The sequence below is a fragment of the Anneissia japonica genome, unplaced genomic scaffold (genome assembly GCF_011630105.1).
Source record: "Anneissia japonica isolate Jap-2015-1 unplaced genomic scaffold, ASM1163010v1 scaffold288292_len1863012_cov191, whole genome shotgun sequence".
Taxonomy (NCBI): Eukaryota; Metazoa; Echinodermata; class Crinoidea; order Comatulida; family Comatulidae; genus Anneissia; species Anneissia japonica.
In genome coordinates this window covers 1,777,100-1,804,154 of record NW_022688773.1, presented here as the reverse complement: position 1 = coordinate 1,804,154, position 27,055 = coordinate 1,777,100, and the positions used below count along the sequence as shown (strand labels likewise).

The 27,055-nt window shown below is 34.4% G+C and overlaps 2 protein-coding genes across 4 annotated transcripts in view; both read right to left on the bottom strand.

Moving 5' to 3' along the window:
• Positions 1-591: 591 nt before the first annotated feature.
• On the bottom strand, positions 592-20,892 carry LOC117123565 (transmembrane protein 245-like). The gene is made up of 14 exons (XM_033269546.1): positions 20,316-20,892; positions 18,009-18,231; positions 16,893-17,042; positions 15,395-15,636; positions 14,340-14,450; positions 12,965-13,069; positions 12,451-12,533; positions 11,509-11,599; positions 10,908-11,006; positions 10,550-10,690; positions 9,293-9,488; positions 7,559-7,901; positions 5,912-6,115; positions 592-3,321 (listed from the first exon to the last, which is right to left on the bottom strand). The coding sequence occupies exons 1-14, from the start codon at positions 20,826-20,828 to the stop codon at positions 3,303-3,305; spliced, it is 2,520 nt and encodes an 839-aa protein (XP_033125437.1). The 5' UTR covers positions 20,829-20,892; the 3' UTR covers positions 592-3,302.
• Positions 20,893-22,197: 1,305 nt separating this feature from the next.
• LOC117123496 (E3 ubiquitin-protein ligase RNF113A-like) overlaps positions 22,198-27,055 on the bottom strand; it is a 10,979-nt gene continuing 6,121 nt past the window's right edge. For 2 of the 3 annotated variants that reach the window (XM_033269446.1, XM_033269461.1), the window contains 4 exons: positions 25,153-25,352; positions 23,793-23,886; positions 22,997-23,103; positions 22,198-22,915 (listed from right to left, as the gene is read on the bottom strand). In XM_033269446.1, coding sequence (XP_033125337.1) covers positions 22,812-22,915; positions 22,997-23,103; positions 23,793-23,886; positions 25,153-25,352 — 505 coding nt within the window. In that variant the 3' untranslated portion in view covers positions 22,198-22,811. The remainder of the gene's footprint in view (positions 22,916-22,996; positions 23,104-23,792; positions 23,887-25,152; positions 25,353-27,055) is intronic. The other variant, XM_033269453.1, reaches the window with a different exon arrangement.

Below are 27,055 nucleotides of genomic sequence, written 5' to 3'. Positions count from 1 at the left end.
ATCAGTTTATATATAATTTAGTAAATGAAACATATATATATATATATATATATATACATATACATATATATATATAATAAAATATTGTATTTATTACTGTATTATATTATATATATTGCTAATTTAATATTATCTACTGCATTTATGAAAACAGCAGAAATAGTGAAGCAGCGACTGAATACATCCCAGCCCAGCAAAGCCAGGCATCAAGGTGTTATAATCATCTCGGAACGGATGAGAGGATGTAAATGTAATAACCTACACCCCTTCCTTAGGGACGACTGCATTGATTTCAGATATAGTAATGTTTGTATAATAGGATATTGCATACGACCACATCGCCAAATACCAACATAACCCGGTAACACCCGGTAATTGGCAAGATTCGTATTAAAGTGAATGAGAATTAAATCAGTAATGCATAAGTAAAAAGGCATCTGTAGGTTGTTGTCAAGCCGTGAAAAAGCATCAGGTTTGCATTGTGTGCTGCCTACACACAGCATACGAAAAAGTTATTATGTACACACAGTTGTATATCATGTAGGTTGTATTAACCGTTTATCTACGTAAAATGAAAAATGTTTTCCTTTCTAAGCACTATAGTTTTTTTAATGCGATATACAAGGTTAGAGAGAGCAATATATTAAATCTTTTTAAAAATATATAATGAACAAAAGTAAAGGCTTAACTGCATTAGGCGGGTTCGCCAGACTTTACCATCATAGACGGCATATAAACTAACTTTTATATGATGTAGAATGAACGATGAATGACATTAAACAGAAGCAAGCACATAATTTTAATTCAACTTTAAATCGGATACTAGATAAATATAATATTTCAATACTTGTTTTTTTTTATATAGGCTAAATACATTTATCAATATAAAAGCGAACACGAAAATACTTGTTATACACATGACAACATCGTGGCTCACAGTCTGAAGCCATGGTGTTAACATGACGAAAGCTTGCTTACAGTTAAGTCAAATTCAATCATGCTTAGCTTTTGATAAATGTTCAATGTTTATATATAAATATATTTGAACCTAATATGGATGAAAAACCATATTTATGATCAAAGAATCCCCCCGTGAAGTAAATCTAACAGGCACACAGTAAAGGAGTTTCCACATGTAGGCCTGATCATTCTCATTCAATTATTAAAAATTGCCAAATCAAACAAAACGTATAAAAATTCTCTTAAGTAAATCACCCATAAAATAAAATTGGCTTCCGATTTGGAGCCTGTAAACATCCATCTATGGCTTTTGAAATTTAACATCCACTGGTAGCACAACTATAACTTGTACACGAGGCAGCTGCAATGGAGTTGCTATAGAGGAAACCTCCACTGACGTTACATTTGCATTTCCACGTGATCAAACTACAAATGAATTTCTCAAATAAAACATTTTTTGTACATTTGGCTTGGAGGTTGTAATTCGACTCTCAAAATTGAGTGAGGTTCTATTGTATAACTTGTATTTTCAACACAATTTTTGTGGGCAATACTTAGAACTCTGGGAAACTGACCATTAGAAGTCAAAATCCTGCAGTTAACCGACTCGAACGCCTATAATTTATCGTTAGATGATGTGGGCTCTACAGCTTTTATTATTCAAATTATTTTAGTTCATAACTATGCGTTCAAAGCTAATTGCCAAATCTAATGATCTTTAATCATATTGTTAGAATTCTGTGCATATATATTCATTTATTAATCTGGAACCCATCTAATGCATAAGTTATCTAACCACCTCCCCAGCAAATTGTTCTACAATATGAAAACATGTTGAATTGTATGCATTTATTTCCAGTTGACTAGTACATGTATTATGCTTTTTTATAATCTGAATAGCATCCTCTAATATAATTGTTAAAATTATAAACTAAATATTTTTTAGCAATTGCACAATTAAATTCACATTAAAAACTACCATTTTTAAAAATTTTCGTCCTTTGTAAAATTGTTTACTATAAAATAGATTACGTCTTCAAAAATGGTAGAAGATTAGAATAAAACAAACTGCAATTAAATATGAATACAAACTTAGGCCTATTTCTACATAATACAAATGCACAAAAAAAAACAAAATCGTACAAAAACTAGTCCTTCAGATTTAGCAACACAAGAACCAAAATGATCTAATCTTTATAAAGTAGTATATTGCATATTATTTTTATTCTTAATAAAGTACCTGCCCAATGTCAAGCTACTGTTTGTATTCATTAAAAAAAATATGAAATCCTGACCTCTTGAACAGATTTGAACCCAGGATCATGGAAGGCAAGCATCTTAACCACCAAGCTATAGCTTGAGTAAAAAACTTGAGAAGCCCTATTACCATACCATGTGGTGAAAATTATTCACCAGAGCTATTATTAACACACACAGTGAAAACAAATTCAAGATTATATGGTCTGAAGTAGAAACTGGAAGAAGCACATTCAAAATCAATAAATAAATTAGCAAATTCAAATGAGTTAAATGTTTTGTGCTCGCTTCACTTTTAAACTTTTTTTCTTTCATAGGAATTTTAGAGTCTATGTAAAGAAGTGATTTGGCACAATGAAAATGATTTGGTGTCCCAACCTCGAGGTCGGGGTTTTAATCCTTCACTGTGCATTTTAATTGTGTCCTTAAGCACTTTATCAGTCTACCCAGTTGTATCAATGGGTACCAGCAAGTTGCTGGAAGTAACCTGCGGTGAACTGGCGTCCCGCCCACGGGGAATATTACACTCTCATCTGCTTCATGCTACAGAAACTGGGGATAAGCTCCAGCCCTGTGGGCTCTGGCTCAGCTAATGATTTACTTTATGTGAAGTTTATAGAAAAAATATTTTTTCTTAAATGTACAAGCCAATTCAAATACAGTATTTTTTCCAGATTTTATTTCACAGACATTACCTTTAAATTACAAACATTATATTAAATTAATAATTATATTAAATAAAATTTTCCCCAGAAAACCATAAAATTTGACATGCTTCTTAAAAACACTCCATTTTACACTGCTATACACATGCTACTCAGGCACTGCACACACAGAATAATAAATATATGATGGTGAATGTATTGTCAACTGCTGCAATGTTATCTAAACAAACATCCTTCTGCCAATAACGACGACGTGTAGTCGTCAAAGTATGTCCACCTCTTTTAATATTGTGCAATTTGTAAAACGAAAAAGTCCTTGAATCAACTAAAACCTAAACATCTCAGGATTGATCTTTGGCCTTATGCTTGAGACGGGCACATTTTGGGGTACACACAGTTCAGGCACAGTTCAATATTCGTTCAGGTGATGGTGTCAGATCTAAAAGAAAATATGGAGACAAGTAGTTGTTATTGTCTAATGGAGACTTTCAACTAGACTCTTGCCCCCTCCCCAAACAAATCAACCAAAATGTGATAAACAGAGCCATCAACAATTACGTGATTATAATAACACTATTGTCAATTTTTTTTTCAAAACAACATACTTGAGAGTGAGGGCTAAAGTCAACAGAGAACTGTCATGATTGCTATACAAACCCATCTATAAACTGAATGCATTGTGTAAAACTGAGAGTGTGACGCAAGCCATAGATTGGGGTTCCTTCCACACAGTCCCTTATCATACTCTCTAGCACAATATCACTGAGGTACAGTACTTCTGCACGTAATCATATTCACCCGTGTTTGCTGAGACCAGATAAGAATATAAATGGTTTCCAATGGCTTGGCTAACACATATGCATGCGTAGTGCTGGGGCAGCACCTTCTTAATGTACAGTCGGCACTGACTCGCATAAAATCGGCTGTGTTTATACATGTTTTAAATATTACCTCAATCCAATAATTAAATGTACAGTTTAAACACCACAAACATTTTTTTTATTGGGGTTTGGTGGTTGGGTTGAAAAAAACCCAATAGGTTAAAGCCTTCACCAGACTATCAAAATTCATTTCACAAAAACATGCAACATACATAAATATGGTCATGAGGACATCATATGATACACATCATGACTATATATGGGCATACAACAGTTTTTTTTTTTGTCAAAGTAAATCTAATAATCTGGACAGAGCTTTAAAGCTCATCAGCCTTAACGACCAACAATAATGAATTCAATGATTGCTAAATTATATCAAAATTCACTCTGCAATAATTTTAACAAGCCCATTTATGAACATCAAGCCACTAGAGTAACACACATGCGACAAGAAAATCCCCAATAGCCTGTTGGCTCATCAAGGAGTATTGGTCTGCAATAGCATCAAATTAGTAGTAATACAAGTATTTCCAGCTCAATCAGATTTGAAGTGAGCATAATGAATCATTGATTGAATGACTGAACCAAGGTATAAAGTATATTTAATATTAAAAAAAGGAATAAAAAAACCATGCTAAATGGAAATTGTATGCAACAGATGAAATTCCCCAGCTGCATGAACATTTTCTATATTTTATTGTTTAGCTTTATTAGTGTTAAAATGCAAATGGAGCAATACAGCAAAATACGTGGTTAAAATTACTAATAAACACTTCAAAAACCAGAATCCTGCGGGTGTGTACGTTCCTTTGTACACAAAAACTAAACACAAATTTGGGAATTGCGATAATTAAGTCACCAAATTCATTCATTGCATTTTGCCAGATTTGAAACTAATTGGACTTTTTAGTTAGGGTATGGTAACAAGCAGCGACTTCTTTCCCTTTTGAAATAAAGTAAAGCAACACTTAATGAGCAAGTATACAAGAAACTAGATCTCGAAATGAAGCACTACATTGTTTAGCGTCAAATCTCAAAAAAAAAAAAAAAAAATCGGGGGTGGGGAGAGAGGTTAAATTTACTTTTCCGCATATCAATATTCTTTCTATACGCATCCTATAAAACTTGTTTTAAATAAAATATGTCTTTAAATGAATTACTTAATCACAAATTTAATATAGATAAAAATTTTTATTAATAACAAAAAGCCAAAGCAAAATACACTACAAAATAAACTTGGTTTAGGCCTAATGCATATATTTGTCAATGATTGTAGATTGTGAAGTTAAGAGACCTGTTTCTTAACGGCAAAACAATAGTGTAAGTAGGCCTAGGCTATATACAGCATTTTTGCTGACTGTGTCGCGCATACAGATGCATTTACCTGGCAATATAACGTTGGTGGCGCGCTTTATGATTAAAAAAAAAAACAAAAAAAAAAAGATATTTTTCTCAGTCATTTTTTTGGCATTTGCAGGTTGTATTCGACGTTTGTTTTTTTTTGGCATATGAAAAATCAAAAGCGGGCCAAAAATCAGGATCTGAGTATGAATCATACCCTGCGATTGACAATGTAATGTGTGATGTGGAGTGGTCAATGTTATCAAAAGATGGAAGAAATTTGGAAAGATAATACTCATCAACAGTATAAACACATCACATAGGTCAAGTAAAATAAAAGCAGAATGTGCCATGTTGAGTCTATTCCCCCACTGCAAAATTAACTATAACAGCAGGTTCTTTCAATTATTTTTTTTTACATTACATGCATAGGAACAAAAAAGAAGTAAAAATAATGATTTTTAAAATATTATTTTCATTAGTTTTAGTGTATTTGAATTTGAAAAGAGGGTGGAAAAAAACATGCAGTAACGTAATGATTACTACAAGAACAGTCATTACTATAGCAACATTTAACATTTACTGTAAAGTAACGATTCGTAACAAAAATGTACTATAGTAAACAATAACAACATGCACAAAGATTATGTCTATTAAAGCAATGAAGAAACAAGAAAGAGTCACAAGAAAGAGTCACAGTCCCAACAGGGGAAAGGAATTCAAACAGATGATTTTCTAGGTACCCCTCTATTTGAGATGTCACTGAGATGTTATTTTCACCATAAAGTTAAAAAAAAATAACAGTACCTTTGTAAAACACTTCTGACCCGTCTCACTGGCGGGCGCTCTGCAGCTGGGGTTGTAGGCGGTGGAGAGTTGATAACAGCACTGTAAATGTTGAAGGCAACTAGCAGGAAACACAGCAGCATGGGACCAATAATAGCACCTTTAAGACCAAAGTAATAGATCCCTCCAGCTACAGCAAGCCCAGTTACATAGGGGTGGCTTCCCCTGAGGATTCAAACAAAATCCATACATCAATTCATATTTTATTGTAAAATGTATTATATATTGATTAAAATATTACATAATGTCCTCATCCATATTTTAAAACAAATACCACAAAACACTACAGCTATGTTGAGTTATTCATTAATATTTAATAACTAGGAAATTCAAACATACTTGAAAGAGTTAGTATTTTATTGTCGACCATTATTAGGGGTTAAGTCGATATTGATTTGTAGTTAACTGACAGATTTCCTGAAAAAAATTCACTAGTTGATTAATGATTGGTTAAATTTCAAAACATTAGCTAGTAATAGCTAATAAGTACGCATAGCTAAGTACTTGATTACTGCTATTCATCTCAACAAGCAACCACTTGTGTTTGTGTGTTAGTTTCTACTTTAATGAATATTTGTTTATGTTAATGCAAATGTATATGGTCCTTTTTACAATCCAAAACGAAATTCAAATTACTGTAGGCTCCTGGCAGTATAGCACCTACCATGGCCTGTGCACCAGGAGACAATCCCTAACTCTCCTCGAGTTGTGTAGATTCATTTTTTTCTGCAAATGTGCTATAATCAAAGAACTTAAATAGCAGAATAATGAGCTGTTCCGCGTATTTGCATTAAAATCGATGGAACATCCACCCTCCTGCGGATGCAGTAAAATTTAAACATTTTACTAAGTGGAGAAACTACAGGAAACAAACGAACCAGAGCGGCGCCTTTATTATTACTATATAGCGCCACCGTGTACCCACAATGCATTTCGGCCAGATGTTCCACTATTTTGGGAAGCTGTCTATCTTCTGCTATTTATTATCTTTGCTATAATGCAGACAGGACCCAGCTCAAGAGCAAAAAACAAGGACAAACTGGCTGGTTGAAATTGGTCCATCTTACACGTCTTGTCGAATGTATGCAAATTATATAATTATATATTATATATTTTGTTTACAATAACATGATGTATTTATGGTTAGAAAGTTAGTTGTATTAAGTAGTTAGCTTTGTAGTTTGTGAATTAAGTATTTGGTTGGTTAGCTAAATAACGGTATCACCTGAAAGAAAGGTTATATCCAAAACTGTTGTGACGTTTTCAATAAAATTACAGAAATTTTATACCTTCCTTTCTCTTTTGTGGGGACTATTTACTTACCTAATTTGCATTATTTTGTTAGTAACCTAATATATTAATTCAATTGCTTTATTATCGTATCTATCTATCTGCTATTTACAGTAATAGCTTTTGTATCTCTTGACTGGAATAATTATGAAATACTGGGAGGATGTTTATGATGTGCAACCATTGGCTGAATGTTATCATAAGCAAAAACAATGACTGAAGGTTCACAGTAGGACATGGACTAGGACAAGGATCAACCATATCAACTAAGCAAACACAGAAATCCTTTCACAGCACCATATTAAGATATTAACCTACCCTTTGATATCGGCGTAGATAATTGTGTCGACAAAGCTGGATGGCAAGAAATGTATTACTAGAAGCCCGATAGCTAGTATTTTCTGATCTTTGACGAGCAGCTCAATCATCCCAGGAACGGCTGCCCAGTAGGTTCCAAGGAAAGGCACCGCTCCCAAGCACAATCCCAATACTGTGGAAGAGATATTGTAAATTTTGATGTTTCTTACTGTGTCTATTACTAATAACCACATCCATGATTGCATGGACATCTGTATTTTGTATTTATTTCCATGGTGGTTAAGCATTTGCCATTTATGTAAAAGTGCATTCAATAAAGACAATAAGAATATGGAAAACAATACTTTGATACAAATAATTATTCATTCAGTAGTTTAAACATTATTAATTTTAATGTTCCTATTATTAATAAACCACTTCCAAGCTTGCGTGAATGTATTCGCTGTATTTTGCACTTGTGTGCATGGTGAATGCACTGCATTAATGCCATAATATTCAAAAAAGATTATAATAAAATGGAAAACAATACTTTAATATTACAGATCCTATAAAAAGGATTACTATTATATTATGGGGACTGTGCCTCAATATAAATATTTATTCATAATCAGTATTTTAAACAGTTATTCAAACGAATTATATTAAACAAACAATAGATTTATTTCTATTTGTTTATTTTATATCAAAACAACTTGGTGACCAATTATACAAAGATATACACATACTATGTAAACAACTTGATAAAGCCTTTAGAAAATGCAAATGAGCATGATAAATAGTATCAATCAATCTTTCATATTTACAACATAAAACAATAAAAATGAAATTAGGATCACCCATTCAATTAATTACAATTGAAAATAAACTAGATTAAATATACTTATTTATTTAGGCACTATTTATATATTTAATTTTTATTTTCACTTTATTGCATCCTTTTACGGAAATTCATTGCTCGTACATTGTTGAACTATCAACATTGGTAAAATATAAAAATGTACAGTACAGTTGAAAGACATAAAATTAGATTCTATGTATTGCAATAAAGTTACCATCTGAGAGATGCCACAAATACTCAGGTTCTATTGTTTTTTGAACAATGGAACAGGAATAAAAAGCAAAATCAAAGGGAAGAAGGTACATGCCAAAAAGATCTTTTAAAGACGACATCTAAGTGTAGGGCAGGCCTGAACACAAAGTTTCAAATGAAATCAATTTATTATTGCAAATAAAATACACTTATTATTAAAGATATAAACTAATTACATTATATCATTCAGGTATATATTTCATTGAACCATAAAAACAGATGGCAGCATTTGCTGAAATATCTCTGTACATTAAAACATATTTTAAAACAATCAATTAGTGAAACAGCAAAACAGTAAAATAGCTACAATTAATTAAAGATACTGACTATAACCTTGAAAACATTTTATATGTGGAAACATTAAATTTCTCTTTTAAAGGGATCATGGCATCAACTTTTAAGGAGACAAAGGCAATTCAGTATTTTTTATGGCAGACTTACTTCTTCCTTGGCAGATTTACTGTTCAAAAATCCTTAAATTTAATGTTCAAAGAATACTGTTTATTTATGAGTTTGTAAATAGGGAGAAAATATATTTACATTCTTATTTTCAATAAATATACAACTAAGATATTATAATGAATATACTGTTTAATACAGAGATTAAAATGTTAGCATATCATAGAAAATATATCATTTCATACCATTAAATTTAAGTATCAACATGTCAAATTTGATATTTAAAAACTTGTAAATTAATGGTAACCAAGAACTCACAAATGAGATAACTAAGTTAAGGAGTGCTGTTCCACCTCCAAAAATCAGAGAAATACTTGTTGTCAAGATGGTAAAAACGATGTTTATATTTCCCTTAAGGACTGTCCACACAGACTCAGCAATCTGAAAGACAATTGTCAATAAGTCAATTAATCAATCACTCACTCACTCAATCATTAAATATTTTTTTATTATGTTATTTTTCTTTACCAAAAAGTAAAAGTGCATCTGGTTTTCCTCTCAATTCATACTAAATTGTATCAAATTTCTAATCAACCAAGTAATAATAGATTAATGGAACTCTTATTGATGGATATGATGATGTCTTAAGCCTTGTTCGCACTGGATTTAAAAAATGGTAAATTTAACCAGGGTAACTTTAACCAAAGTCATGGGTATATTTCACCATTGTTCGCACTTGGATTATTCACGTGGTTAGTTTTACCATAGTTTTACCAAGATTTAACCTTGTGTATAAAAAATATTATTGAGGGCGCTAGTTTGTGACTTCAACTTCCGGTTTTGTTCGAGCAGTGTCAACATGGAAGAAGACAAAATGGCTGCAGGCAAAAAAACAAAAAAAAACCGAAACTGGACATATGAGGAAACTATAACTTTGATAACTTTATGGGGAGGTAGAGAAAGCCAGGCAGGTCATGAACTCGGAAAGTTTTATCCGTGTTGCATTTTCGGATTGGACTTCTTGACCAGCGTGGTTAGTTTAACCGAGACCGTGGTAAGTTTTACTGGGCAGGCTGAGGTCGGTAAAATTAACCATTCAGCTTGGTTAATTTAACCCTGAGGGAATTGTAACCGACATTCGGATTGGATTTTTTTCGTCAATTTAGCCAGTGACTCGGTTAATTTGACCAAATTAAGTCCAGTGCGATAGGGGCTTTAGCTTCAATGCAAAGGTTGTGGGTCAAATCCTGTCCAAAACATGTTAATTTTTTGACAACCAAAAGCAAATCCACTTCACAAGCACCATCATCACGAGAATCAGTTTTACAGTAATCATGGATTGTAAATGATTCACTTATTAGGTTTAGGTTAAAAAATATTTTCCAACATGAATTATTTTTCTCAGGTTTAAAAGTAAAAAAACAATTGATATTGAACAACAAATTTTCAAAAACAATCTGCAACCCAGACAAATAAGACACGCTTTATCAAAGAGTACTTACTGATTTGACAGTTTCTATGTTATCCTGTATGTAGGTCATGATCCCAGTGATGTGCAGGTTGTCCAACTTGCTGAAGGAATTCACCACGGTATTCCATGATGTCACCACATTTGACTTCCTAGACTCTAGTCCAGTCACATTCTTAGTAAATAAAATTACTAGGTTTACTTTACTGAAACAAATGCTAATAATGTACAGATATTATACAATATATTAATTCAAAATTACTAAAACTGACAGAATTATAAGTCATTTGTTTTACTGCATTTTTATTTATCACATTTATTTTTATAGACAAAGACAATTTCCATAATAATATGTATTATATAGACCTATATAATATATATTATTTTTTTACCTTTGCTGCCCACTGCATATATATTTGATCCCACATTTCTAAGATTTGTTTCTCAAGAAACGAGACATCATCTATGTGACCATCAAAAGTATTATGGATCTGAAACAAAAAGTAACCTAATAATGAATTCCCATTATGTACTATAATTACTAATAAACCATCATCTTATGTTTTATCATTCACTTCTATTTATGATAACTGCAAATGTTCCTACATTTATATTGTTGTTTTCATCTAGACTTTCAAACGTAATGCTTTATTTCTTTAGTATTGTATTTCATGTTTTTTTACAAGTTGGCTTGCCGTTAGAAACACTCCGTTGAACTACTACTTATTTAAACAGCCACACCATTCTTTACAGGGCAATTCTCAAATAATAGGTGTCTACAATGTGGGCATGTAGAAGAATGACAAAATAACAGTAAATAACATGCTGAAAAGAATCAGAACATCAAGGAATATTTGCCTAAAGAGTACAGAAGAAAATACTGTAATGTCATTAGAAACTGATAAAAACACAGTAAGGACCTTGGAAGTAATAAATTAAATTATGCTAGACATTTCATACAAGAATGTAACACACACACAACCAATACTGTACCTTTGTAGATATCCAATCTCGACCATGACGATGAAGATTGCCAACCATTGAGTCAACAGCCGAATGCATGTCATCAGCACCCGGCAGCCAACTGTATGCAAATGAGAAACATCACATGTCAAGTTAAATTAATATATTTGTTGCATATGATTGAATATACCAGATGGAGAAACAAATTGGATTGGATTTATTCGGTGTAAACACCAAGGATAGCCCACAAAAGTCTAGAAGACTATTTTCAGTGGGGTCCTTCTTGTGGTGATTGGGTAGAACTCATGCTACGCTAAAAAGACATGCCAAAAACGACTAGTCTTTGGTTTGAATGTGTTCTAAAACAAACAACAGTACAAATTTATTGATTATGTGATAGGTAACTACTATGGAAATGTTTACAATTGTGTTACCATAACTTGCCAAAAACATGGTAACATGCTACGGTAACTCATGCTACAGTTTTTCCGGCCACATACATAAGGCATTGTTCTACTTGTCCACTTTTGTTTTGTTTTAGTTTCATAGTAATTTTTCAAAAACTTGTAAAATGATCAATTAAACCAATTTGTGTAATCAATAAAATGATAATATATCAGAAATACATGCTACATATATAAATTCAGTGCATCCCAAATCTGTAAGTATACAAGGGAAGTATTCATACAGAATGGTTTTTATTGGCACTGGTTACATATTTAGAATAGTCTGCCATCAGGATAGGCTGACATTTTTTTGTTTAGCAATTTTGCTGTTTAGCAATTTGTGTTAACAATAAGCAACTGACTCAATTTTATAGTGGAATATACGAGAATATAAGGACAGAACATAGAGAGAGAGAGAAAGAGAGAGAGAGAGAGAGAGTGAACAGAAATAAACTAACGGGAAAGAAACTTTGGGAGAAGGATATTCATAGGGAAGAGCATTAACAAAGGCAAGTTGATGACATACGTTTTAAGTTCCGGGTGATTTGAAACAGTTTCATTGATCAAACTACCCGACACCTGAACGAGATACATACTCTCTTGTTGAATCTGGTAAATAAAAGAAAGACGACAACACAATTAGTTTGCTTCACGATGGCCACCACTGGGTTTGTGCATCTGTTCTGAAATTTTTCAGTTTTTTTTTTGTTAAAGTTTTGACATTACAGAGGTTTCGCATGCAAACGCATACGGTTAGTGTGACGGATACGTCATCATTTATGATGTCATACGCCGATTGCTAACTGCTAAATGTGTGAACGACATGAATATCTCGCTTACTACAAGCAAGTGAAAAAATGTGTAGGAAAATTTAGGATTTTTAGTAGGTTGTTTTTTTTTTCCGCATATATATGTCCAAACATCCAGTGTTACAATTTCAATGGTACAATACAAATATTTACTTTATTACTATATAAATATATTACTATAGTTACTTTTAACTACAAAACAAAAATTAAAGTAAACTAGTTAAAAACTACCTGTATTGAGACGAGAAATGCTGCTATGACAACGGAAACGAACACAGACAAAATAATGAATATACTGATGATTTTATCCAGTGAGCCTGACAGGATAGTGATCAGCTGAAAAATAGAAAACAACAGCCTCAAAGGTTTCGTTCTGTACAATGTTTAGGGACTTGGTGATGATGCTGACTACAGTGACACGTCATAACATTGAGATTAACGTCACAGTCATCATCACTTGAGTCATCGCCATTTGCAAAATTGCCATCGCCCAAAAAATTACCATAGTTCGTACTTATTGTTGACATATTTGCTGTTTGCAAAAAAAACTTGGGCATGCTCGCTCATTATAGTTGCAATATTTGTTCTTCAATTGGCGCAATTACTCAGCACAACCACCAATGGCATTGCCATCGGCGACGTTGTCACCTGAGTCGCCAATTAACGGTACCGACGGCACCATCGGCCCCGCCGGCACCTGGCAAATTCGCTGTCAGCGGAATCGCCGTATGCGAAATTGCAGTGGCCTCCTGAACCTCGATTCTAAGGTGGGTCCACTGTTGCCTTTCTTGCCATCGTCGTCATCAACAACAGCAGCATTATAGCTGTCATTGTCATCAGCGTCGACGGCATTATATTTGTACACATCCTCACCAACTAAAACATCGCCTCAACCAATGTCATCGCCGGTTCGCTTTGAGTACCTCTGTTAGCATAAAACATACCAAATAAATTACTATTGCTCTCCATAATCTCAGGTGTAATTGTGTTAGCGCTATCATTTAACACCAGCAGCGCCATTGGCTCTGCTGAAGTCATCATCATTGGCAAATTCGTTGTCGGCGAACGTCAAAAGTGAAATCAACATAGGCATCATCGAGATCAACAAAAAGACTATCGGTGACTGTAATCTTCGTAGCTGTAACTGTACTCTCACTTTGTACTGGCAACGCCGTGGCATTGCTAACAGTACTGTTGTAACAGCCAGAAACAGTGTCTGAGAAATCGCTGTGGATATCATTGAAATTAGCGGTACACTCATGTCATTATCGCTGTAGTTGTAATAGCCACTGTTGTCATCAGCATCGACGTGAATATCACTGGCAGCAGCAGCACCACCACCACCGATGTGAACACTGTGGCCGCACTTGCCAGTGGATAATCAGTGCTGGGGCCATCGCTGTTATTGTTGTTGGTGTGGAAGGCGCAATTCCTGTCATTGTCATCACCTTCAACAAGGTAATTTTCAGTCGTCATTACGGTCGACATCATTGTCTTCAGCGTAAGTGTCTATGTCGCATGCATAATTGCCACTGGCATCATCAAAGTCGGTGTCATAACTGTCGGCATCGTCATCAAAGTCTCAAAACATTGTACAGAACCAAACCTTTTTATCTCCTTTCAGGCACAATGATAGTATCCCACGAATATAATGTGGTACAAGAGCATCTTCACGATCCTGCACCCACTCTTGCATAGTACTCCAACGCTGCCGAACCTATTAGGAAGACAGACAAATTATTTTTCTACATTTAAATTAGTGAGAATGAGTTAATCTAGCCTAATGTACAGTAAAACGGCATTTGGATAATTGAGAGAACGGAGGCAAAATCATACAAGGCAATGGCCTGAAAGAAGTGATACATAATATCAAGCAATGGCTCAGCATACGAGAATAATTGATATTTCCAACTGTATTGTAAACAAACATCTTCAGCCATTGGCTGCTGTTTTGTATTTGTTGTATACCGAAATAATAAAAATAAGGCAAATAGCAAAAATTTAAAAGCAAATTAGTAGACACATAATACGGTTAATAAAATTTTGAAAAAAACAATATCAGTATTTTGAAATCAAGACCATACCCATTACCGTTCAACCGTTCCGTGGCAAACAACGCAACTTGAAATTTTCTCTTTTTGAGAAAAATAGTTAAAGTTTGCAAATTGGCAATAAATTTTCATAAATAAATTGTACCCTTCTAAAATTTTACATGACCATATATATTTTATTTACAACCGTTGGTTTATTGCAAATTTATTTAACGATATTCACAGATATGTTGTTTTACATCAGAAACATGTCAGGCACAGTATTGTTGCAAGTGCGACATATTTTTTGAATTTATCATTTCTGGGGCAATTATATGCATTATCTAGCTTGTGTATATATTGTCATTTATTGATATTAAAACACCATAAAGTCGATATTGCCACGAGAAAACAGTAGATTTTAAGCTTTGTTCCTAAAGATAGGTAATGCCTTCTCCAAAACCACTCATTGTTGAGACCTGAAATTTTCATAGGTAAGTGTTAAACATGCTCCCAAATGATATCTTAAAATAGACAAAAATGTCATTTACATTGTTCTGCTTTGGGACGGCCGCGTTTAGAAGCTCTGAATGTTTAACTTTTAGTGGTTTTTCTACATTTCATTTCTTACTTTTTGTTTTGTGAAATCCAAAGCTCCAGTTTCTGTCACCAGTCTCTTCAGCACCCACACAAGAACTGGAATTGGCAGAAGCTGTAGCCACCACATGTGCATCCACAACTTCAACAACACACACATCCACACCAGACTGATGATGTATTGGTTACTCAGGTTCCTACTCTTCTTCCGTGTGCTAGTGCTGTCTGGTCCGGTACATTTAGGAATGTGCAGACCCAATGGACGCTGAACGCCATCTGGTTTTCGGAGACATAGAAAAATAACAAAGCTTTTTTTCTATAACACTGTACATTGTTGCATGCATAGTACACTATAGGAAAATTATTATACAAAGGTTAGATTTAATGCTTGAAAAAATTTCCTGAGAGCCTAAGTATAGTAATTTTCAGTTGGTGTACAAAAGCACAGCTCTACTAATTGCTTTATAGGTCAATCGCCTACTTTTAATATGGTTTGATAACCAACTGTTGTAAGCAATCACAGGTTGCTATAGTGATATGATCTCTATACTGTGTGCGTATTTACATTTAGCTGTGCGTATGCTGATCTAGAACATTCTAGGTCTAGAATATTCCTATTAAACTTTCAGTTTCTTTAGTTCATGAGGGTTCATTGATTCAATGAATTCCTTAATTGTTCATACTTAAAATTGAATATGAAGTAACTTTCTTCAGGTTATAATTAACTCTGTTTTACAAAAGTAATTTCCAATTATAATTCAATTTTCATCGCGGATACTTTTGCTTAGCAGAGACGAAAAAATGTATTTTTTTTGCACACAAACCTAAAAAAAATCAAGCCAAGCATCCAATGTGAAAAATTATTGTATTGTGGGGAATAGGCAAGTAACATTGGGAGTTGCAGTGATGACAACACGACTGACTTATAATTATAAATATAGCATGGCAAGTATGATAGCTACATCATTTTCAGGTACTGCACTAGTATCGTTTTTTTTACTGTCAATCTACTACAGTAGTAGCAATTTAATTAAATCTATAATCAATATATTAACAAATGCTGGGGTGTTGAAAATGGTCTGCAATGTCATATTCTGTCGCATTAATAATAAATATTATTTATAATTTTGTTATCTTCAATGCTTTTTTATTATATTGTTCTGCACATTTTAATATACTTTTTATGAAATTGCATTAGAAATCAATCAACCACCATCATTACTACATATATATTACTGTATCCGTCAATTCAAAAAACTCCAAAAACTATGTTTGTAAGTACAGTATGTAGTAAGTGTTATCTGGCATCACAACCTCAGCCTCAATTTTTTAGGGGTTGACTGATGTTAGTATAAATCTGCTCTATAGTTATGTACCATATTTGGTGCGAGGGAAGGTGGTTATAACAGAGTCAAATACATTCTCAAGACAGTGTTTTCATAGACTTTAATCTGTACATTTTAACATGTTCAAGGCTTTGCTGAATCAATGTATCCCAATTTAGAAAATTTAGAAATGTTTTGAAGTTTTACCTGTAGTATCTTGCTCAGGTTTAGCAGTATCTGCTCCACTTTCCAATTCATCATTCCCTCTCTGCATATTAATGTTGGGCAACAGATTTTCTGGAGCAGATGCGCTGGCTTCGGAGAATGTATGAAGACTACAAGAACTTGTATTTGATTCTAAATTAGGAAATGAACATAAAGTAAATTTGAAAGAACGTCTTAATTTTTGTTTGTTGTTGTATAATGATTTATTTGGATTGGATTGGATTTATTCGGTGTAAACATCAAGGATAGCCAACGAAAGTCTAGAAGACGACTTATTTCCAGTGGGGTCCTTCTGGTGGTGATTGGGCAGTACACCGGGAGACGATCCCCTACTCTTTTCTGAAGAGTGTACTGCGTTCTTTAACATGCACATGTCATAATGTACATGGGACCAACGGCTTAAACGTCTCATCCGAAAGACAGTGCGCTATTGTAACTAACTTGTATAAATTCAGCCCTCTGGCTGAAACACAAGGAGTGGCAGCGATGGGAATTGAACCGAAGACCTACAGATCTCCACGGTTCAGAAAACACAGTGGCTACCACCAGATTAGCCGACTGAGCTAAGCTGCTCTCTCGACTGAGCTAAGCTGCTCTCTCACTGAGCTAAGCTGCTCTCTCTTAGAAATTTGAATATAATATAAAATGATATTGACTACACTTTGATGACAAAGGGGAGAATTTTTTCTTTTTTTGTTTAGCATTCTCAAGTATATTCACACAAGCTTTTGGCAGCAGTCTAGGCTGGTTGCATCAGAATGAATGTCTGATAAAACCAGCACAGCTACTGGTAAAAAGCTTGTGTGAATAAAGACTTTAGTTAGTCAATAAAGTGCTGATTCCTGATGACGACATAATTAACGTCGAAATTATTGAATCCAGACACGATGGCGTGAATTTCGATACTTGGAGTATGTTTTATACTGTCTTATCAGAAATTAATCGGGACTTTTCAGTTAAAGTGCTACCAGTGTTTCATTTTACATAGAAAACCTAAAATAATTACAAAAAAATAGCTTTTGATAAACATTTTTAACACAAAACCAAATTTTCAGGTCCCAAAAATGGTCTCGAATTGGAGGGCAAACTGTAATTTACCGTTCAGTGCTACTGCTTTCTCCTTCATGTAAGTGCTAAGCCCAACACCGATGATAATCACACTGAGTACAGACAAAGTGACTTTGAAAGGCCCTGTCATGGTAGCAAAGAACACCAGTAGAATAGCCCACACCGGTACTGATAAGGCACTTAATATAGGCTTTGAAGTATCATTCCACCAGAAGATCACTATCAACAAGTAAGCCAAAACTATAGTCCATACCTAATAGAAAAACAGAGAGCACATACTATTTATATTACATTGAGAGTGTAGTACATGTTTTATATAACTACTCAATTAAATTAGTCTCCTACTGATGGTAATTCATTATTCTTATTATATTTGTCATTCAGTGGTAAATCACAATTTTCCAATTGAAAGATCCGAGTTCAAATCTCAAGCCGACTACTGGTTGGTGTCCTTGGTGTGGGTATGTTCACAATTACTCATTAATTAAATACCATTAAATAATTTAATTAACCTTCAACAATTAGCAATAAAATCTGAATAGTACATTACTTAAATTTTATAATTGAAAATGTCTGCCTGGTTGTTTACACAGCATGGTTACTACCTGAACTAATTCCGATTTAATTTTTTTTTTACAGTACATTGTCACGTTGCCTCCATGCCTCTACTAACAAAGTACAAGCTTGAGTACCACCTTAGTTCTGATGCCCAAATGTACCAAAAATTCCTCTGGCAAAAGTCAAGGTTATGATTTGCTAAACTGACTTGCAGCAAAAAAAAAAATAAATAAATAAAAATTGGCATTCAATTGGACATGGAGTATTGAAATTTTGCCTTTTGATTGGCCAATACTGGCCACCTACATACTGTACATAATTATTTTCTAAGCTAGGCTGAATCATAGGCCTTGAGCACCATTGGTGGAGATGTGCTCTTTATAAATCTTTATTATTATTATTTAATACAATTTCATTCATGAACATATGATTCCCTGGGTAAAAGGCCACTGCACAAATCAGCCCACTTTCATGTTCAAGGGAGTGGGCCGGGCCTACACCACAGGGAACTACAGTATTTATCATATACAGAGCTGCTCCACTACAAAAACAAGTGGCTTACACACTACTGCTCTACAATCAGGACCTATTATTCTTATGCAAATTCAAATTTACTATTAAATCTACATAATTCTGACACCTGCATCATAATAAAACAGCCATACAGTAGTACAATTTAATACACCACTATAAATGGTTTCTACACTTCACTAAACAACAATAATAATAATTGTCCTTCATCATAACCGATTTAAATCAGCTCTGCAGACTTGTGTACCCCAGTAGGGGGTTGCATACTTTTTTTTCTGTGAATTAGACTCTTTTCTGCTCCCCTTATCTGACACTACCTATATAGCTGATTAAGCAGGTGATACTGAGAGACCAATTCAAAAATGCATGTTCTCATCAGAAGTCAGTGCTGCTCGATATTTCAAAAATTGAAATTTTCATAATCACGCTGCAAATATATAACCAGACATTTGAATGATGGAAATGTTAGCAGTACAGCCCATAAAACGACCAGTATTCTTTTGCAAAATTTAAGAAGGTGCATTATTAGGCCACCTACATAATGTACATAATTCTATTCTAAGCTGGACTGAATCATAGGTTAAACAACTGAGCCAGTGTAATCGCCTAGGCCTGATGGTAATCAGGGGCGGATCCAGATGTCTGAAAGGTCTGGTCAAGCCCCCCTATCGGCCAAAGCTCGTCGGCCAGTCGGACCCAAAAAAAATAATAAAATAGGCCCATCCCAGTACTGTACTGCCTAATTCCTGATGACATAATTAATGTCGAAATATTGAATCCTGACACGATGGCGTGCATTCTGATACATGGAGTATGTATTATACTATCTTATCTTAGATTAATCAGTGGACCTTTCGGTACTGCCTATTAAGCCAGGCCAAATCTGTCTCAGTAATCGCTTCGTCTGGGTCTGATCAGTCAAGCAGAACATCTAAAATCAAGTCCCATTTTTTTTTTAAATCTCATTTTTGGAGGAGGGGACACCCCCTCCCATACCCATCATCGGCTCGGCCCTTCGATAACGCTGCGTACTATACTGTAGGCCTAGTTACACTCATAAATACTTAGCCGCCGCCCCCCCCCCCCCCTTATACACATCTAGATGTGTATAAGAGACAGTCCTAGAGCCGTCCCTGCAGCTCGGCCACCCTTTAAATCCGCCGGTGGTAATACTACTACTACTCTAGGTAGATAGGTAGGTATAGTAGGCCTAACCTAGCAAGGCCCTAAATCCAACGTTTGCCTTACCCAAAAAGCACTGAAACAGTTGAGGACATCATTGACAACTGACGCTGCATTCTCTAGCCCAGTCCAAACATAATCAAGAAAATAGTATGCTAGATAAGATAACGGCAATCCTATAGCGAGTCCTATGAGAGGTTTCAACCACCTTGTAATAATATTTGCTAAGCCTTCAGAAGACGAATCTAGCACCTGAATCGGTAAAGCAACAGCGCCCACGAACAATGGTGTCCCTGACTCAGCTAGGCCAGACAGCCACTGTTGAACGAGCTTCGTCAAGGCATGTTTGAATGGGAAAAGGACGGTACCACAGAGGACGGCCCACACGAGTGGCTGGATGAAAGCCTCCAGAACAAAATACACAGCTATTCCAGCTGAAAATAAGATAAGAATAAATACAAATGCCGCAGCATTGTAGAATGCATGTCTCAGGGCTTTTTCGTGGCCATGAGGTAGTATGTGCAAGACACTATCCAGTGGGGATTGCAAGAATTCCAAAGTAGCGGCCGACTTCGCCATCTTTGGGAAAGCCCAAAGTTTTGATAAACTGTTGTACGCGGCGTCATTTAGTTACTGAAAACGAGGCTCATAGAATTTCCAATGGCAAGCTGTTTTTTTTTGTGTGTTTTGTTTACAAGCTTTCAGTGGCTGATTCAAGGGACCCCAGGCAGCCCGGGGCCCCACTAAATTTTTCAAAATTGTAAAGATCTGGAGAAAAAGAAAAAATTTACATTAAAAGTCTGAGAGTGCCATTTCCGGCCATCTAGAGGTGTTATAATCATACATTTTCTTCCGTCAACCATGGTGGGGCTGAGATGGTCTTCATCCTCCGTGTAAACATCCCTCCATGGCCTGCTATATTTCGAATTCCCGGATCTACTACTGCAATTGAGTTTAATATTATGTCCCCACCAATTCTGTTGATTAGTTTAGAACAGCTGCTGAGAGCGAATATGCAACATTCTTGTCATGACAAGCCATGCTCTCTGGACGATTATCTTTTCCGCCGCACCACCGTTCGTAATTTGCGGTTTCCTTATATAATCATTTTTCATTCAAAATGTGCCTCTTGAATTTAATAAGTTGTGATAATAACCCCTCGATTTTCATCTATTTCCATAAGCGCCTCCTCAATTTCCACTCTGTTCGAATAAGCATCCTGTTTGAATTAGCGCCCCTCAAAAAGTGCCAAAATATTTTAAGCGCCCGGGCGCTTATTTGCGCGAGTACGTTATACAAATTTAGACTGGACTCTCAATCCAATGGGCTTGTTATAAGAACGAAATAGAACTACAGTATAAATAACACTGGAATAATAAAAAATAGGTCTAACGAAAGAAATGTAAAGATGCAATATACAGCTGTGGGTAAATTACGCAAGGTCATGTATTACACTATGTTATCTGAGATTAATCAGTATACTTTTTAAATACTCAATATGTCCCCAATTACTGGCCAGTAAAATAAATGTTTAAATAATGGTTCGTATGGGAATCGAACCCACGACCTCCAGTTTATCTAGCCAGATAAAAACCACTAAAAATGTTGAGTTTGCCTCAAGAAATATAGGAGTGAGGAGTGTTGTGTTATCGTACCAAATACACAGTAACCAAAAACTATGTATGTAGAAGCCAAGGGCCAAAAAAACCTAAGAAATATTGTGGAGAACCTTTTACAAATTCTATTGTTAAAAACAGAGAAATTGTCAGAAAAAGGATCAGTAGAGGTGTCTTTAGAGGAAATTGTATTATAAAGCTTTGGGATTCTAGAAAACTGTTTTTAGTGGATTTTTAGTGGAAAAATAGAGAAGGAGCTGCGACAATGACGAGAATGAAGAGAAAAAGTAGCCAAGGAACAGTCAAAACAAGAACTCAAACACCTGAAAATCTAAATTAAGTGTAACTTTATTGTACATAATATTTCACCAGCAGTCAATGCTGGGTATACCAGGTGAATGTACTCCTGAACATAATGACAAATAGAATGAACTTAAAAGTAAAATGCCTTAGGTAATAGCATTTTTCTATATCAATATATATCTTATTTATTTATATATGTAAATGTTGTTGTAACATGTTTACATTGTATTTTTGTGAAGATATCTATCTGAAACACCAATGATTCTCTCTCGAAAGTTTTTTTTTTTTTTTTCTGGTGCCAGAAACAATCTATTATCATAAGTGGTCATAAAATCTTATGACCACACATTAGATTTTTTGGTTCCAGCAGTGGCACAAGTTGGGGAGGATGGTTTATCCCCTGTTGGACAGGCTAATACCCTAATTGTATCAAAAAATAGGAACAATATTTTATCTTTTGTAGGCCATTAAACATGCTGAAATGTCTCAGACCACCTTAAAATTGTCAAAACTGCCCAGGCTTTTAGGGCATCAGAGGGCTCGTATTTCAGTCACAATTTGTCAGATCCTATTGTCACACAGCTTAGTCTCCCCCGCCCCTAACACCCGTCTGGCAATTCCTGATGTCACCCCACTGCCTGGTTCATCCTTCATCAGACTCATCTTGTCCACCATCATCACTTCCATGTTCTTCCTTATGTTTTTTCAACTTCACTATTAATTCTGAAAAATACCCCCAAAAATTACCTTGATGGTTATAAAAATGTACTATAAAAATTGTATTAAAACATAACATCATGAACTTTAGCACTACAGAAAATAGCCTACCTTTTGCTGGATTAAATACTCCATTTGTCTGTGTATTGCAAGCAAAGCAACGACTGGACTTTTTATAATGTTTGAGGGCGCACTGCTCACAGAAATAATGCTTGCATCTGAAAATTTTAAACATAATGTTCATTTTCAGTATCATAATTGTGGTGGTGGTATTTGAATTACAGCAGAATGTTATATTAGAATATAATCTACTTCATCAAAATAATAACAATAATAATAATAATAGTTTTGCATTAACACATCTGTCAAGTTTAAAGTGTTTGTTTACCTATTCAATGTATTTAAATTGATCCCTTAACTTCTTTCCAATTCTTCAAAAACCTGAGAATCTAGGATCTTTGTCCCCAGATAACACACTATTCTATACACATCTCCAACCCACAATAGCAGTCAGTAAAGAAATTAAAGGGGAAAATGTGCAATATGTAGATAAGATGTCTTAAAATTAAGTTGTATACATCAGTTGATAAGTATATTATACTGTGTTTCATTTTAGTTATTTTTAAGTTTGTGTCTATTATGTTTTATTTAGTATTAATTGTACAGTAATTAAGTGATCCATTGTATTGTATTTAAGTTGAACGCACCACCCTTGAATGCCGCCAATCTAAAGGCGTATGTTCACAAAGTAAATAAATAAATCAATAAATGTGGCTTTAGCAATGGAGGGACTCTCCAGTAGCATTGCTCATACCAAACTGGTGTCAAGTGGTGTTCTGACTTCCACACCGTAGTAGTACTCTATATAGACTACAAACCCACTGAGCTATGCTGGACTTCTACTCACTTTGTGATAATGGGATTTTTGAATGATTCTCTGCAGATTATACACTTGAATGGAAGGTCATCATCATCACTATCAATTTCATATGCATGTGGATCTGAAAAACAAGATAAAATAATAACCTCAATTACCAAAATTGAAACAAGCTTGTAATATACAAAAATAAAAAGGAAAAATATAAGAGTAACAAGCAAACATTCAAGAAATGACATAATAAAAAGACTAATAAGCAATTAGTAGAGCTCCGCATAGTACACTATAGGAAAATTATTATACGAAGGTTAGATTTAATGCTTAAAAAAATTTTTGAATGCATTAAATCTAACTTAAGTATAATAATTTTCCATTTAGTGTACAATGCATGTTCTACTAATTGCTTTATAAGTCAATCGCCGTCTTTTAATTTTAGTTTTTTATAACCAACTGTTGTAGCAGTCATCGGTTGCTATAATGATATGATCAGTATACGCGTACATATTTATATTTAGCTGTGCGCATGCTGATTTTTGCTCCTGCAGTACGCGTTTAATTAACTACATATCAGCAGTACAGTTAGAAAGAACTTGTTTGTAATGTTATTTTGATAGACTTTTGTCAAAGAAATAAACATTTCAGCATTCGAGACGTCCTTTTTGGTCGGTGCATGTAGACAGGTAAAATCATGCGATGAGTTGATAACTAGGCTAGGCTACGGCCTAGTAGTAGTAGGAGAAGGTCCGGGTGGCCTTCTGCTTGGCCGTAGGCCTACATCTAAATTTGTTCCTTGAGTCTTTAAAATATGTCTAGAATATTCCAATTAAACGTCCATTGATTCAATGAATTCCTTAATTGTTCATATTTAATATTGAATTTGAAGTAACTTTCTTCGGGTTCTAATTAAGCTTGTTTTACGAAAGTAATTTTCAATTACAATTCAATTTTTATCATGGTGTGCGATGTATTCGCGGTAACAAAAAAATGAGGAATTTTTTTTTGCACACGAACCTAAAAAAAAATCAAGCCAAGCGTCCACTAATAGAAAAATTAGTGGACGCTGGGTAATAGGAAAATAACTTTGGGAGTTACAGTGATGACGTCACAATTGACTTATAACAATAATTATTATAGTAATATAAATCATCAATATAATAATACAGTAACAATAACAGTATTTATATAAATAATCACGGTACAGTAGTAGCGGTATTAATGTAATTAAAAATAGAAAAAAAATAATGACAATGATAATGCTGAAATAAATTCAGTTAGTATTTATCATAATCATATTTTACAATTTTTGTTAGAATTAAACTGACATATATTTAAATAACAACTATAATAACAAATTAATAAAACAACTACAATAATTATTATTATATTCTACCTTCTTCCTGATTTCTTTGGCCACTTTCCCATTCTTTTTCTAGTTGCCAACCAAACTTGTAATCTGATCGATCATGCATGAATTTACAACTATCACCGAATCCACAGAAGCCAGTCTCCTTGTAGTCCTTGCAGATGTCTGGAGCATAATCCCATCTAGTTGTCGCCCTCACATTGGCTGGAGCTCGCATCGGTCCTTTCCTAGATAACAAATATGATCAATAAATACTACCAATGAAGTGATACATAAATAATATGAATTTGATGAAATGATATGACATATAGCCACTACCAGGCGCTCAACATCACTGCAGCCTTCCTTGGATTATTATTGTTATTTGTAGTTTGTTGCCTTCAACCAAGTCATGTTTAGATTAGCTCCATTTTGGTTACAATTTCCATGTTTTGTTAGATCTTTTTTTCAAGAGTTGAACCCAGGCCTAGGTCTTGAGTGCTTTTGTTCTAGTAGCGGGCACTGTGGTAGCCTTGTGGCTGCCTGTTGGGCATCCCACCAACACAATAGGACTGTTCTGACAAGGCCTAGATCAGTCATTGGTTTGTACCATAGCTATAAACCGCCTATTATTAGATGTATTAGTTACAGTAAGCAAACATTATTATATCTCAGGCCTAAAACCAAACCTAAATTGTTTCTTGATCCACTTGTTTTCAAGACTATCAAAGACTTCGGCATTCTCCGCCCAACTCGGGTTGTAGGGGAGGTAAGCGTTATAAACATGTTGATGACGTCACAACTGAAAAATTACACGAATCGTGTTCTCAGCCTGAATCAAGCTGTTTTACTTGCTCAACACAAAGCAATCACCAACTTATAAAAATGGGATTATGGAATGCACAGTCTATCTGCAACAAAACTACTCCTTTTTTACAGTACGTTATTGATAATGGTATTGATTTGATGCTATTAACCGAATCATGGCTTTGTGATAACAATTCTGCTATTGTTTCAGCCTGCGAGCCCGATGGATATACTATGTTTTCTTTTCCACGAACTTTTTTATAAATAGACAAAAATGTTCGAAAAATTCATTATGCAAATTATAAAAAAAATAATGACTAATCATGTTACGGGAAACCTGGTGGTTGTGTGTTGAATTCCCACACGAACCAATTTTTTTTTTTTTTTTTTTTTTTGGAGGCAGTTCAGTTGATGGTGGATAATGAATAGCAAAACCTGATGGTTGTGTGTTCGATTCCCACACGAACCTTTCTTTTTTTTTATAAGGCAGTTTATTTAATGTTGGATAATGAATAGCAAACCTAGTATTTGTGTGTTTTTTTTTTTGACATCTACATTCAAGAAATGACATAATAAAAAGACTAATAAAAAAACTGGCTCGTGTGGGAATCGAACCCACGACCTTCAAAACAAAAAAAAATTAAAATTAAAAAAAAAAAAATTTGCCCCGTGTGGGAATCGAACCCACGATCGCCGAGTTTACTACTCTTGATCCAGCATGACTAAACGGAGGGAGGTAAACCGCGGCCCCTAAGCCATAAATGCGATAAACCTAGTACCACACCAAGTACCAGTTAGTCAACTCTTATCCTACTAAAAAAAATTCTTTGTATATATACAATACAGGGTAATATTACGCATGGTCATGGTGTCAAAAATGGGCAGTGGGCCAAAAGGGTTTATTTTTTTGTCAAAAAATGTAGAATTTAATTTATAATCAATTTTTGATTATTACCATCTCCATAACTTACGCACTTTTTTTTAAATAGACAAAAATGTTTGAAAAATTAATTATGAAAATTATAAAAAAATAGACCAATCATGTTACAGGAAACCTGGCTGGTGGTTGTGTGTTCAATTCCCAAACGAATCAATTTTTTTTTTTTTTTTTTTTTTTTTTTTAAGGCAGTTTAGTTGATGGTGG

Coding starts and splice junctions, on each gene's coding strand:
- LOC117123565 (XM_033269546.1), bottom strand. CDS start 20,828: ATGGCGAAGTCGGCCGCTACTTTGGAATTCTTGCAATCCCCACTGGAT. Junction 12,534..12,964: donor CATTTCTCGTCTCAATACAG/GTAGTTTTTAAC, acceptor TTTATTTACCAG/ATTCAACAAGAGAGTATGTA. Junction 10,691..10,907: donor ATATGCAGTGGGCAGCAAAG/GTAAAAAAATAA, acceptor TTATTTACTAAG/AATGTGACTGGACTAGAGTC.